The 16167-nt window shown below is 36.8% G+C and overlaps 1 protein-coding gene across 1 annotated transcript in view; it reads right to left on the bottom strand.

The window, feature by feature from the left end:
- Window positions 1-16167, bottom strand: part of myt1lb (myelin transcription factor 1-like, b) — a gene marked incomplete at its 3' end in the record, with an annotated part of 142833 nt that overhangs the window by 79469 nt on the left and 47197 nt on the right. Inside the window, exons 3-5 of the mRNA XM_016256465.1 lie at window positions 13685-13796; window positions 11076-11124; window positions 10885-10918 (exon numbers count right to left, since the gene is read on the bottom strand). Of these exons, the coding sequence (XP_016111951.1) occupies window positions 10885-10918; window positions 11076-11124 (83 nt within the window). The remainder of the gene's footprint in view (window positions 1-10884; window positions 10919-11075; window positions 11125-13684; window positions 13797-16167) is intronic.

The raw sequence follows: 16167 nt of genomic DNA, 5'->3' as shown, positions 1-16167 counted from the left end.
TATATATATATATATATACAGTATGTCAATACAGTAGGAATTGCATTATATTTAATATATTTTAGTTTAACATAAAAATCCTAAATTCTATAACCATATTTTAAAGACAACAGAATTATGAAATCACATATAAAGATGTACTTAAGTCCTACTTAAGTCAAAAAGGCACTCTAAAGTTCAACTGCATTTAAAGCTGCAGTCTGTAACTTTTTGTGTTCAAAATTTATAAAATTTATATAATAAGCGAGTACACCATGAATCCATTTTCCAAACAGTGTTTTTGGCTTGTCCTGAATCATTACGGTACACCTATAATAAGTGTTTATATTCGGACTATTTTAGACTGGTTCGGGTAGGTACCGCTGCGGAGGAGCCCAGTACCTGTGTGATTCGCCATAGACATAAACAGTAGGGGTGTAACGGTTCACAAAATTCACGGTTCGGTTCGATACGACACAGTGGTGTCACGGTTCGGTACGGGGGTAATTGGTTACATCGCAATTTTGGAAATATTTCTGTTTTAAACCATCAAGGCCAGCCAATGGATATCACACACAAGAAACGTGCAAACTTTGTGCAAGAGTTATGCCTGTGAACGTCTTAATCTCAGTCAATTCACTATACAGAAAATGAAAGTTAAAACAGAGTGACTGAGTAATGACGGAGCTTTCGGCATCTGACGCCGCATATTCTCTCAGAGACGACGAGACGAAGCTACTTCAACATATGCTGATAACGAAATATAGCTAACAATTTTTTTATTCCCTTAACATTTTTCTTGTGGCCTGTAGCCTACATAGTGTTAAAAAAAAAGACAAGAAACGTATTTCGTGTTAAACAGGTTGTTTTTGAAAGTCGGTGCCTGAAATAGGCTAAAGCTTTTTATTCATAGATTTTTATTAATGACTGCAGTGTTCATATTTTAATATAGAATCGTTTGATTTGTAATGCGTACCGAACCGAAGCCTCATACCAAACGATTCAATACGAATGCGTGTATCGTTACGCCCCTAATAAACAGTTCCGGCTACAATGTTTTTCCGCAAGACGCACGCAGTTATGTTTATTAACAAAGACTACACTGTAAAAAATTACCTACAAAAAATGAATGCTACAGTAAAAACCTGTTAAATGGTTAATGGTAAATTCCCCTACTATATACGGTGAAAAACTGTATTGGACATTAATTTTACGGTAGTTTTACCGTTTCTGGAAGTGAAAAAGACCGTATAATTTACAGTGAATAACCGTAAATTGACATTCCCAGAATTCCCTGCGTTACATTTCAAATTTGATGTTTTTTTGTTGAAATAACTATGTTTCTTCTTAGTTTTGTCTTATCAGTTTTGTATATTAGGGTTGTGTGTTACACCTAATGTTGTTAAATTAATGTTTATTGCATTATTTCAGTTTCATGTGTGTTACCGTGATGGTGTTTAGTGTTTGTGTGAATGACGCTGTGCACCTTCTATATATGTTATTATTTAAAAGCTGCTTGTGATGGGCTTTGGTTCATCGTGACTTTCTGCATTTGGTGGTTATCAGTGTATTACGAAGGTACAAAACAGATTTCAGTACTTCAATAGGTTGGTACATTGACATTATATCAATTAATGAAATTACGGTGTTTAACTGTAAATTTAAGTTAAAACCGTAAAACCTAAAACGTTGCTACCATATTTTTTATGGTAATGCCACCACAGCTGCCGTTTTTTTACCGTAAATTTTACGGATTTTTTTTTACAGTGTATAGAATACCAGTGTCACTCGTATAGTTTTGAATGGGGAAAAATGCAATACTCAACATGGACGCTCTATCAAACGAAGTCCCGACTAATGAATGAAAGAGCCAATCGCTAATCTGTAAAGTCAGTGCATCACTACAGCTGCCATTAGAAGTCCCGGTTTCTATAGAAACAGTCAGTGTTTGCGCTTAGGAACTGCGCATGTGCACTGGCTGGTCTAGCCTGAAAAATAAGCTTTTTTTAACGCTATTTAATGTCTTTTTGGAGATGGTCCGAAAAGAAAGCAAAGGCGAGATACAGAAACCTTTCCTTCATGACATTTGTTGTCATGACATCCAGTGAGCATACGCCGTTTGACATAATCTGGCGACATTTGACGCTAATATGAGTATTTTAAAGAGCCAATCGCTAATCTGTAAAGTCAGTGCATCACTACAGCTGCCATTAGAAGTCCCGGTTTCTATAGAAACAGTTAGTGTTTGCGCTTAGGAACTGCGCATGTGCACTGGCTGGTCTAGCCTGAAAAATAAGCTTTTTTTAACGCTATTTAATGTCTTTTTGGAGATGGTCCGAAAAGAAAGCAAAGGCGAGATACAGAAACCTTTCCTTCATGACATTTGTTGTCATGACATCCAGTGAGCGTACGCCGTTTGACATAATCTGGCGACATTTGACGCTAATATGAGTATTTTTTAATTTATTTTTGTTATCACTTAGATTAAGGCCATTTGACTTCTAGCAGTGTCCAGTGTTTCCTATATATTGAGTTATTTGTGGCGGCCCTTCACAATATCAAAACTGACCGCCACAAATAGATTTTCCAAAAGTATTATACTTCATTGAATAAACTGAGCACTGCACATTTCAAAGTTAAAATGTTTTATATGTATGTATCTTTGAAAAGAACCGACCAATTGTCATGACCAATTGTTCCGGTCCGGACCTTTGACACTGATGAACATTCCGATTTGGACCTTTGAATGTAGACTTTGAGAACCCCTGGTCTAGATGGACATCTCTCTAGGGTTTGGAACAGTGCTTATATAAAGCAAAAGGAATTCCTGTAAAGTCAACTCTGGCTCTCTGACTGAAAGCCTAAAAAAGCAAATGCAGGCTGTAAACGGTGGCTCCCTCATTAGCTGCGGTATCTTATTAACAAATAATAACAGCGGTGCTTTGTTTTTACCTCTCGCTACATGAATTATTCAGCTTTCACAGATTTGATCATGACTCTTTTATGGAGCATCTTGTGCAACCCAGATACTAAATGTCACTCAAAACATTGATGTCACACATTGCTGCAGTTATCTGCATGCGTGTGAGTGCATTAGCGAGAGGTCGCAATCAACGCTGAATAATGTGTGTCAGTCTCGTGAGTTGGTGTGTAATGTCTTCTTGCCCCGTCTTCATCAGAAACTCCAGACAAGAGAATTGAGTTTCCTGTCATTTCAGCTGCTCAGTTCAAATCCTAAACCCAATCCCAATTCCTGTCCTTTTTCCAATAAAAATGCAACATGTCTAGGTCACAGTTCACCCCAATATATATATATATAAAAAATATTTATTTATTTTTTCTTTATGGTACCAATGTGATGTTGCAATGCACAATATCTTATTGAGTATAAAATAGGCTATATTCTCTTTAATAAAGCATAATTTATTTCTCTCGATTTTGGATTTTGGTGTGAAATATTAACTGAGCAGTTCAAATCCCAAACCTAATACAAATCCCTGTCCTTCTTCTCATGAAACATGAACGGAAGTTATCTATTATTTTAGAAAATCATCTCTATTTTAAAACCATTAAGATGATGGTCTTAAATATTACTTTTATGCGATATTACTTTCATGATAATTAAGCAAGCTTTCTCCTCAAAATAGTTTTTAAAGCATTAATGCATGCAGTTATTTTTGAATATTTTGTAATTACCACTATATTTCCATTGTGTAATACAGTCATTTTTACTATATTACAGTAAAAATGCATACATTTTTGCTTTATGGTAGCAATGCATTGTTACAATGCACACAAGTTTATTATAAAAATAGGTATAAAAATACTGTAAATATAAAAAATGCTTAATCAAAATATAATTTATTTTCTTGATTTTGGCATGAAATATTACCTGCACATATTTCATGAAATTCCCCTACAAATGCAAGCTTTGTATAAATGTGGTGCTGCTACTTCAGGATCTATACTTGCATGCAGATTTGAATCTAGTTAAGGAAAGCCAATCACTCTGCACACAATTATTGGAGATTGTTGTGTTGCCATGGTTACGCACCGCCTGTATAATTGCATATCTGATCTCATGAGGTACATAAGGTGGGTTTTGGGGTCGGGGCAGGCAGGAGGGTGTAACTAATCTCCCTCATGATCACTACCCGTTCCTGTCAGCACCCCCACCTCTCAGTTTAGATCGCTTCCTCATTCATCTTCTCACGGAGCCAAAGGTCTGCTAGACGAGCTGCTTGTCTGCAGGCTCCTGTAATTCCACAGCCGCCTCAAACGGCTGCGCTGATTGCCTGCTACAAGAGCAAAGCCGTGTCAATCATGCAGCCGGGAGTAAACTGAGCGCGGGGGAAGAGAAACTAGTAATCTAGAATCTGAGTAGGCGGACTGTGAGTCTGAGTGGAGACCTGAGAGTTTAGATCACTGCGAGCCTTTGTCAAATGTGTGTTACGTGTTTCGAACGGCTCCTTTTATAGCTGCTTGGCACCGATGGAAGTACAGCACAAATGTGTAAGATACACAGTGCTAAATTGTGATCATTGTGTTGCTTGCTGGTTGCCCGTCATGCTGTCTGTTGGTTGTCCTAACGAGCGAACCTTAAAGACCTGCACAAATTACCATAGATTTTGACAATCTGATCACAAATGGGATGTTTTGCCGGTATATAAAAAAAAAATATTTGGGATAATTAATACATTTTTATTAATGTTTTTAAAGAAGTCTCTTCTGCTCACCAAGGCTACATTTATATGATTAAAAAACACAATAAAAACACCAATATTCTGAAATAACATTACAATTTAAAAGAACTGAACTTTAAAAAGTGGTAACCTACGGGAGTAAACTGAGCGCGGGGGAAGAGAAACTAGTAATCTAGAATCTGAGTAGGCGGACTGTGAGTCTGAGTGGAGACCTGAGAGTTTAGATCACTGCGAGCCTTTGTCAAATGTGTGTTACGTGTTTCGAACGGCTCCTTTTATAGCTGCTTGGCACCGATGGAAGTACAGCACAAATGTGTAAGATACACAGTGCTAAATTGTGATCATTGTGTTGCTTGCTGGTTGCCCGTCATGCTGTCTGTTGGTTGTCCTAACGAGCAAACCTTAAAGACCTGCACAAATTACCATAGATTTTGACAATCTGATCACAAATGGGATGTTTTGCCGGTATATTAAAAAAAAATATTTGGGATAATTAATACATTTTTATTAATGTTTTTAAAGAAGTCTCTTCTGCTCACCAAGGCTACATTTATATGATTAAAAAACACAGTAAAAACACCAATATTCTGAAATAACATTACAATTTAAAAGAACTGAACTTTAAAAAGTGGTAACCTACAATTGTTACCGTAAATAGTTTTGGTTACACTTTATTTTAAGGTGTCCTTGTTACAGTGTAATTACATATTTAAGTACTGAGTAATATTAATTAACTACATGTGCTTACTATATGGTTAGGGTTAGGGTTTGGGTTTGTCTTAGGGTTACTTGCATGTAATTATGCAAAATGTATTGTTATTATAATAGTAAGTACATGTAACGTGTAACAAGGACACCTTAAAATAAAGTCTTACCAGAGTTATATATATATATTTTTTTTTTATGTAATATTTTCTATTGGAAGATAACCAATTCATTTAGATATTATATTTTGAATATCTGTTAAAATTTAGTTTATTGTTGTGATCAAAGCTGAATTTTCAGCATCATTACTCCAGTCTTCAGTGTCACATGATCCTTCAGAAATTATTCTAATATGCTGATTTGCTGCTCGAGAAAAATCTCTGATGTTGAAAACAGTTGTGCTGCTGAATATGTTTGTGGAAACCATGATACATTTAATTTTTCAGGATTCACAAATAAATAGAAAGTTCAAAAGAACAGCACTTATTTGAAATAGAAATCTTTAGTAACATTATACGTGCCTTTTTGCCTCTTTTGATCAATTTAATAAATATTTTTTTGAATAAAAGCAAAAACTTTCTGGAAGGGATATCATTTGCAGTGGAAAATCATGAACAAGATAAATGATTACCAGTGCATTAATCAAACTCAGAATAGTTGTCTAATGTATTCCTGCACATAGGCAGATAGAAAGCATACAGAACAGGTAAATCTCTCAGAAGTAACATGAACTTCTCGATCTCACCGCAGAATGATCACGTGAGCGCCAATGTTTTGCTGCCTTCCTAAAGTCCCATTCAAGGACAGGCTGTTTACTCACCAGCCATATTTGCAGCTATTTAAGGCATCCCTGACCTGCAAGTCATGCATGTGCAACTCTAAGAGCTGTGCGAGTAACCTCACTCCCTGCCCTCAAGAGGTTGACTAGCGATTGATGCTAGAGGCTGTGGTCTTTAGCATCCTTTAGCACACCTCTCGCGATGGGAACGCCGGTCCTAAAGGCTGCTTCAGTGATGCCATGATTTTACCAACTGCTGATTGGTTCTTTTATTTAGAAGGCAGGACTTATTCTGCTATATTGCATGTTGCACTTTCTCTCATTCATAATATGAGTGCACTGTCTTGGTAAATCTAAGGTCTTTGGCTTTTCTCAATATTGTCACATAATTGGACACACTGACATTACATGTCAATTACTAGTCAGTGACTTTTGGTTGTTTTGTCGCTGTGAATCAGTGTAAGTGTGAACACTCCTAAATAATCAAAGTTTAGTCAGGAAAATAAAAATACAATGTCCCTTGACAATGTATTTAATACAGCACTTAGTATTAATATACTGACTTGCTTCTAAGCGAAACGACAAAACTCAATTGAATCTATTAATAACAGCTGGGGGAATCATGTGTTGCAATAATAAAATCATAATACTTATTAAAATTAATCAAATCCTGCCTTATCTCAATATCAGTTAATTTTAAACCCCGGGCCATGAGCTTTAGAATGATGATAAGCTCATGAATGAAATACTAGCATATACACTGCACACTACATACATATGAAACAGAATGCAACTATAAATGTCTCAGAGAGTATAGTGTGATTCTCACTATGTTGCATAATTTATTCACCATTGCACATCTCAAATGAAAGGTAAAGTCAAGCACAATGCATTGTGAGATACAGTATTGTGTGCAGGGCATTCTGGTTATTTAGCGCAGATGCAGCTGATAATCCAGGTATGCCATGCTGGATACTGTAAACACTGTAAACACTCAGATTTTCAGTTCCTGCATCCTCATACTGTTATAGCTGCTCCTGATCTGCATGAACTGTAAACTGCATGTAGACACTTTACTAAATTGTTCAACATTTGACCAACAACTACAATAGTATTTGTACACATTAAAATCTATTTCTGCATGTATCAAAGATAAATACTGTCCATAAGTGTTAACGCTTACTTAACTGCAATTCAGTGCAACAACAACAAAACAGTTAAGCAGTTTTGAAACAGTTAAGCGACTCATTCTACTAAAACATTTACACCTCAAGATGTAGGTGAGTTTTTTTCTTCAGTAGAACAGTAAAGAGGATTTTTAGCTGAAACCGCTGTGATTCATAAAATACAAGGCAGTGGCTAACGTCATTTTGAGAATTAAAAAAAAAACACAAGCAAAATTCCCGTGGCTCCTAAAGATATATTGAAGTCTTACGAAGCGAAACGATCATTCTGTGCAAGAAACTGAACATTATTACCTGTAATCCAAGTCCTCAGACAAACAGTCCACAGTGAAGTCTGGTTCACACACAAATCATTCTTTTGAACAGCAAATTAACAGCACATTTTCATTTTTGGTTGAACTATCCCTTTAAGGTACTAGTGTCACTGCTTACTCCCCAACAAAAAGACCTAACTATATAAGCAATACAGAATTAGACTAATTAAAATATTCTTTGTAGACTGGACCATTAGCCCACAAGTGGTCACTTGATTAGTTGCTTTTCTGTCTGTTGTAAGTATTTATATTGGCCATAAAACAGAGGCGAATGGGTTTAGGGAGTGTGCGCACATCCAGCGAGTATGTGACTGAAGTCACGGATGAGGAGCACATTGTACACATGCTTAAGCAAAGTGTCAAAAGGACTAATTAACATATTAATGATCCCACCTTAGCACTGCAGCTCCCGTTGGATCGTCAAAACACTTTGATAAGCATGCAAATGAGAAGCCACCAGCTCAAGAAGAAATTATCTGAAGCGTGAAAGAGAAAGATAGAGGAACAGAGAGAGAGAGAGGCTGATAGTAATGATTGAACCGTTGTTTTATTTATCTTTAATTATCTGGTTTAAGCTGCTGGTGGAGGCGACATCAAAGAGAGGGAGCAGGTGCGCAGTAATGCAATCTTCACCTCCATCTTTTTTGCCACCTTTCATTCCCAGGCTTTCTTCTCCGATATGCCTATCAATACAGCAGAGAAGCCAGCTGTCCATCAAACATCCAGTGACAATCAAACTAGCTGTCAGATACTGAAGTCAGGTGTGATTCAGACAACGGACACTGAAAATACTGTATGAAAAGGTTCGATTCTATGACTTTTCCATATTTTAGAAGCTGAAACTAATAAAAACTAGATTTTTTTTAATACACTGAAAACTCTGACATTAGTTATTGCCCTGCAGGTGTTCTGAATGGTTTTTAGTTTAATATTTTAGGCCAAAAATATAAAGCTGTCAGACATAAATCTATCAACAGATGTCCATTCAGAGATGGAGATTGTTTGCTGGCCATGTATTTGGCGTTAAGATAGAAACACTCGTCATTAAATGTTGGACAAGCATGTCATCATCCTTCCAACTGGTAAATTATGAGCCTGAAAAGCAATTTGGACTATATGTAAATAGGACTGAATGTACCGAAATATGCTTGCTAAGTTCCTGTGAAATGCACTTTGTATCACTAAAATGTATTTACCTGGAGAAACAAAATGTATGCCAAACATAAATCGGTAGTTCACATGGAACCCTAAGAGTATTTAAGGTTTTTATGAGCTTGTATTAATTGAAAGATTTCATGGAACACAATCTAAAATATTGATGTTGATCCAGGCCATGTTGCACTGAAAATACTATTACCACCACTACTGCTACTGCTGCTGCTTATAATAATAATAATAATAATAATAATAATAATAATAATAATAATAATAATACCAATACCAACAACAACAACAACAACAACAACACCAACAACAACACCACCACCACCAACAACAACAACACCAACACCAACACCAACACCACCAACAACAACACCAACACCACCACCAACAACAACAACACCAACACCAACACCACCAACAACAACAACAACAACAACACCAACACCACCACCACCAACTACAACAACAACAACAACAACAACACCAACACCAACACCGCCATCTCTATCTTTCTGTCGCTCGGCTCGGCTAATGTCCGTCCTGTGCACTGAACTCTCCTCCACATCAGTAGACATGCCCCTTACTGCTGATTGGCTACAAGTTTGTTTTGCTATTCGGCCCGAATCAGTTTTCCAAAGCGTTTTTGAAAAATCGCTTACCCCACCTTTGAGATATAACAGATTATGTTTGCATGAATATACTTAGCCTACTATAAATCTGTGTATATGTGTATCGGGACAGAGCGCTGACGGAAGCGTCTTTATGCAGCCGCTTCTAATGTCATTCAGCGGTTCAGCGGTTCAGCACGAGAAGCAATGGAAAAAAGGTACTCCTCTCAGAAAAATTTACAAATAAAGATAGTTTTAGATGTTTAATTATTATTTGGTCATCATTTGGATCACTAGACAAGGGCTTAATGAACTGATTTTTGTGAAAACCTAAAATTCAACCAAAATCGACATTTATAACTTTTTTTGCCTGTAGCTCAAAATTAGCCCGTGCGCATACGGACTCATTTTTCCAGCACGGGTCACAATTAATGTAGATATGACCCTTTTTCACTGTATTGCACATCAACACTCTGGTATCAAGCCATAATTCTATTTAAATTTATTTATTTTTGTCTGCGGAGTGCTGTTTGCTTTTAGACAATCTGAACAAAACTGGTTTAAAATGGAAACCATTATTTTCCATTTTGACCAACTTGGAAATGCATTTTAAATAAAATAAATGGTGTGTGCGATCCATGTATGCATACTTGTCTAATTATGTTTACTAATTTTACATTGATGCATTTGGCACAGTCTTTCATCTAAAGCAACTCACACTTCCTTCAATTCTATCAGTTTATGCATTCCCTGCAAATCAAACATATTACCCTAGTGTTGATATCACCAATACTCTACTCTCTTTGAACTATGATAACTGGCAAATGAACTGGCTAAAAAACGAAATCACTCGAGACATGTTGAAAGCATGTTTGCAAGCATGTCCTGATCCAAATACTGAGGTTGAGCCGTATTGTTTTTAGGATGCCGAGTGAGTGGAGAAGTTCTGATCCTACAAAGAAGATGCATCCATGATTTAATGCAAAAACATGCTGCCAAATTCCAGCCTTTCCAGCTCTATAAACAAATAATAGTAGGCAATATGCACCCAATATATTTATTCATGTTAATTTATGCTTACCAGGGGTGTAAAGATCTCACATAATTTTGAGAAAATGCTGTAGAGTGTCACATCAGTCTAGAACAACCTTCAAGTTTGGAAAAGCGTGTGTATTGAAAATTGTTGTATTACTTGGCTCTGAAAGAAACTGGCCATATGTCATTGTACGGAGAAATAGTTGCAGCTTAGCAAAGTGACACTATTTTATCATCACCCAAACAGATATGACAGATGGAAAGAAAATAGGAGAACAGGAAAGCGTGATCACAACACTGCTTATTGGCAGCCATTATCCAGGTAAAGACCTCTTTGCCAGCCTGTGGGCTCGAGTCTGTCTGTGTGTGTGTGTGTGTGTGTGTGTGTGTGATTCAGTCTGTAAAAACACTGACCTGAACAACTCATGTATGGCTGGCTCCAGGGGAACTGTGAAGAAGCATAGAGAGAGACAGAAGACAGAGGACGTGAGAGGTCAGTTGAAAGGGCAGAAGAAGATTAGATTATCACTCAAACAAAAGGCCGGTTTGACCATATCGCCACATTACATCTGTGTGTTATGTGTAAGTGATGGAAAGGAGAATACCTTTTGAGCGTGTGCAATGGCGCTTCTCATCTGCTACATCCACCTCCATCTGCGGACAGCCACAAATACGATCAACGTTTTAATAAAAACTTTTATTTGTAACGTAAGCCCATATATTAATGACAGTAGAGTGTGTTTTTATGTTAAAATACTTAAAGGGATAGTTCACCCAAAAATGAGAATTTGCAGATTAGTTTGTTTGTTCATCAGATTTGGAGAAATGTGCAGTGTTGGGCAAGTTACTCTGAAAATGTTATCAAATTACTGATTACTCCTTTTAAAAGTAATCATGTTACTGTTCTGATTACTTTATTTCAAAGGTAATTAGTAATTAGTTACATTACTAGTTACGTTACTTTTTTCTCCATTAAATTTATGAAATCCCAGCATACACGCTCCCGATAAATATTTGTTATTAAAGCATCAACATTCACAGAACACTGTTATTTTTAACTAAAGTAAAATGGTAAAATGCGTGCATGGTTTGGATGGCAGAATGCCACAAAGAGCGCTGCATTTATAATCTCTAAAAGACATCTCAGTTCATCGCAATCTCACAAATCTCTGTTATAACACAATAAATATATGCATAATGAATCTTGAATAATGTCTACACTGTCTACAAGTGTGTTATAATGACAGGACTCGTGAGCACGCAAATTTCAGCACTGCATTGCTCAACGCTGCAAACACGTGTTATAGCCTAAATAGAAACTCTGCATACGCTCGCAACTGTAAATCGTTTTTTGTTTGAGATATTTTACGTTTAGATATTTCTATTTTGCGGGAGTCCCGTGAATCATTTTAATCTCCCGTATCCCGCACACACACAAGTGTCTACCCACCTGCACCAGCACTCGCCCATCTTGTCCCGCACCGCACTCTGTTGCGTCGGGTCTCGCGGGCGCAGGTCTCTAATCCACTGGCACTTGACTCGACAGTGCGTGTGCTACATCCTTTTTACAATCTCTAGATTATAAAACACTGCATTCTGTCAGCAATGTAATGTGGCAGTAATGTATAGAGACTTCGACTTGTAACTATACTCTAATTACAAAATTTGAAAATTATAACGCGATAAATCACTCAAAAAGTAATCAAATTACAGTAACGCGTTACTAAGTAATGCATACTGCCCAACACTGAATGTGTCATTACTTCACTTGCTCAGCAGTGGATCCTCTGCAGTGAATGGGTGCCGTCAGAATCCAAAGATGATAAAAACATCACGATAATCCACAAGTAATCCACACAACTCCAGTCCACCAATTAACGTCTTGTAACTTGAAAAGTGAGCAAGTGATGCAATGTGTCACGAATCCGGTCATTGGTCTTCCGTCTGCTCGCCAACAGAGGTCGCCTTCTGATTACATTGACTCTCACACCACACAAACTGTTGCACATCACCCTGGACTACATTTCCCATGCTCCATTGCACTGATTGGACTCACCTGCAGCCAATCACACACACACTATATAACAACCACTCAATCCTTCGCTAATCACCTTGTATTGTTTAGCGTTTATCACTGTGATAGCTCATAGCTACTTTACGGAGCCTGCTCTAGTTTTCTTAGTCTAGTCATGGTCTTGCCTTGCCTGTTTCCTGGTTCCTGATTCTTGCCACGTATCTTCGATTAACCCTTTGTCTTGGTGTTTCGGACTGTGTTTGCACCTCGCCTGGACTATTGCTCGTATATTGGATTACCCTTCTTGTCAAGCCCTCTGGATACTGTTCGCCGATCGAAGACCCACGCTAGCCCTAGGAATATTATTTGTCCTGCCTGTGATATACATGTGTTATCTGACCCTTGCCTGTTTATTGACCACGCCTTTGTAAATAAAGCCTTGAACTTGGATCCGCACGTCTCACGTCTTGTTCGCCCCGTAACACAATGCTACATTTCTCCAAATCTGATGAACAAACAAACTCACCTACATCTTGGATGGCCTGAGGGTGAAGATGTTTCTAGCATATTTTCATTTTTGGGTGAACTATTCCTTTAAAGTGAGATATTCATGTCCACAATTTTGCGTCAGTATTTTCAGTGAATGTGCGAAACTTCAGATTCATTAGTGTCTATAGGTAAATAACTATGAATAACAAAGGGTAGTAAAACTATTTGCACTAAAAACTGGAGCATTTATGATTATGACAATACATTTGAATAATATGATAATAATATCAGTCTGCAACATCAAGAAGCAGAACAGACTATTTTTGTAAAATAACTGGAATCGAATGACACTGGAAGCCTTACATATTCAAGTTACAAATGGCTTAAAAATAAAGTAGATAGCTTGATGTGTAAAATAAGTCATTGGTAAGTTGTCTTCCTGAAACATGTAACATAATGGTGCTGTAGTAGCACAAAACATTAATTTCAAAATGTTGATTTGTTTATATCTAGAGCAGCTCAAAACAAGCAACAGTGACTCAACCAATGGTGTGAGTGTAGGGCGGGACTATCTGTTTGCCCAACCAATGGCAGATGAGGGGTGTGTTCAAGTCTGCTCATAGCAGAAATACACACTTGATTGTGTTTATGCATTCTATGAGATCAAGTACTGTGTAGACAGAAAGAAAGACAGATAGCGTGAAGTGGTACCTGATGTAATTGCCGGTTTAATCGCTCTTTGGTTCAGACCCTCTGTTTGCCCCGCGGCCCTCTATGTTAGACGACTGATAAGAGGTCACTACACCTCCTCCAATTTCATTTTCTGAAACATGAAAAAAGATAGAAACTTGTAATTATAGACATAAATGAGCATGCAAATCACATTTACACTGGGAAGCATGCAGCGGCGTAGCAGTTTTAATATCTTCCCCACATACATTTCTTACTCTAAGCTTCAAGTTACCATAAATAAATTAAAAGAATCTATGGTAAATTTTGATTTTTCTTTAGCTCATTCTCATCCCCACTTCATATAGAATAAGATTCAGTTAATTCTGCCTTTGCCAGCTCTGCTTCAAAGAGAAATAAACCGCAGTTGAGAGGGAGGAACTGCCTTTATTTCACATTCATGCTGCTTTCCCAATCAGGATCGTTTACAGTTTGTAATAGGATTTATTTAAAGAAATAACCACTAAAAAAAGAAAGACTTTCCATGTGATTCATATTTTTGTTCACAGCATAAATGGAAATGATTATAGACCACATGAGGTAATGAGATCTCATTACTTCACAAATCACACGCGATTGCTTTCTTACGTTAAATTTTCCATACCAGCAGGGTTAGGCACATTAAATATAACTTCCTCATTGTGTTTGCTACAAAACACGTCGTTTGCCAGGTTGTGAAGCAGACAGTATGATATTGACAGAGGAAATATTTTGAGGGAAGATGAGGAACTCAAACAGCTCTTGTGTGTTTGGCTGTGTGAAGGGAGGAACTTGTGTGGTGAAACTGGAGCAGATACAAACAAATTTGGAGCAGTGGCGTTTGATTTTTCGAGCCTCTGTTGTGTGGCTGCATTCAGAGACACTAATTAAAACCAGTGAAGCGGGCGCTAACAAATGATGTGTTAGTGGTGCTGCAGTGGAGTGTGGTGGGACAATGAAGGGCCCCTCCAGGAGCCTGATAGCATGCTTAATATCAGAGCTGCAGGGCTCTCTGCCAGTGCTCCTCTGTCAAAGCCCTCTAAAAACACACACCGAAAAAATCATGCTCTTCATTGAAAAAAGCCTTTACTTTCAATTTCAATACTTTCAAAATGACTTTTGATCAATTGAATGCATCCTTACTGAATAAAAGTATCAATTTTCTTTTAAAAAAAACATACTTTTGTTTTGTAAAATGTTGTAATATAACAAATAAATGAATGAATGATAAATACTGTCATATTAAAAATAAAATAAACAATCATTAAAAAAACATTCATATTAATAAGCAATCATACTACATATGCATCATGATACAATCATTTTGGCCTTATAATCAATTGCAAAGACAGCCTCAATGATCTGAGAGCACAATTTCTAAGCTAAAAAAAATGCCTTTAGGAATTCCAATTAGAATTTGAATGCACATATTAGACTAGTTAATGAGCCAAATGTCATTTATTCCAGTGAGGTGTGGAGTCCACTAACTAATCAAGAATGTGGCTAATGGGAAAATATCTAATTGAGACTTGTGGAATGCAGTAAAAATAAAAAAAACTAGAAAACCATCAGATTCAGAATCAGGCTACTATCCATCATAAGCGATCAAAACAGTAAAATGAATGTCTTTGAATTTAAATAAATCTAAATAGGTAAAGAAACAGAATTGCAATACTAGTGTCGATCAAAGAAACCTGCAGTGTCCTCTTAATCACAAACTTCTTAGTCTTAATGAAGAAAATAATCTGTGATGAAAACCACGGTATAAAACATGGTCACTTTATGACAACAAAGATAGTATCTTTCCATGAAGACTTCACAGCAGACCACCAACAGAAATGGGTGGGAAACATGACTACTGTAAGTATGGCAAGCCGTTTTGACTTTTATTCCTTCACAGGATATGAATTCTTGATATAAACAATTCAATTTTTACTAGTTAAAATGTTAATTCTTGATATCAAGAATTAGATTTCTACTAGTAACAATTGCTATTTTTGATATCAGCAATTACATTTCCACTAGTAACTATTCTTGATATGAACAATTTAATTGTCACTAGTGACAATGTTCATTTCTGATATCATAAATGTGATTGTTACTAGTAACAAAAGTCATTTTAGGTATCAGAAAGTACCCTCCCAATTGTTGATATCAGAAATATATGTTCAGATATCAGAAATGAACATTGTCACTCGTGACAATTAAATTGTTGGGTTACACTTTATTTCGATAGTCCACTTTAGACATTCTACTAACTATAAGTAACTTTGTAACTACATGTCAACTAATTCTCATTAATTTGCATCTACATGTCTACTAACTCTCAGAGTAGACTGTTAGGGTAGGTTTAGGGTTAGTAGAATGTTGACAAAGAAAGTGTTAGAATATATTAAGCAGACATTCTACTAATACTCTACTAACTGCTAGTTGACATGTAGTTGCAAAGTTACTTACTGTTAATAGAATGTCTAAAGTGGACTATC

Source organism: Sinocyclocheilus grahami, unplaced genomic scaffold (genome assembly GCF_001515645.1).
Source record: "Sinocyclocheilus grahami isolate Dianchi unplaced genomic scaffold, SAMN03320097.WGS_v1.1 scaffold1434.1, whole genome shotgun sequence".
Taxonomy (NCBI): Eukaryota; Metazoa; Chordata; class Actinopteri; order Cypriniformes; family Cyprinidae; genus Sinocyclocheilus; species Sinocyclocheilus grahami.
This window is presented reverse-complemented; position numbering and strand designations above follow the sequence as displayed.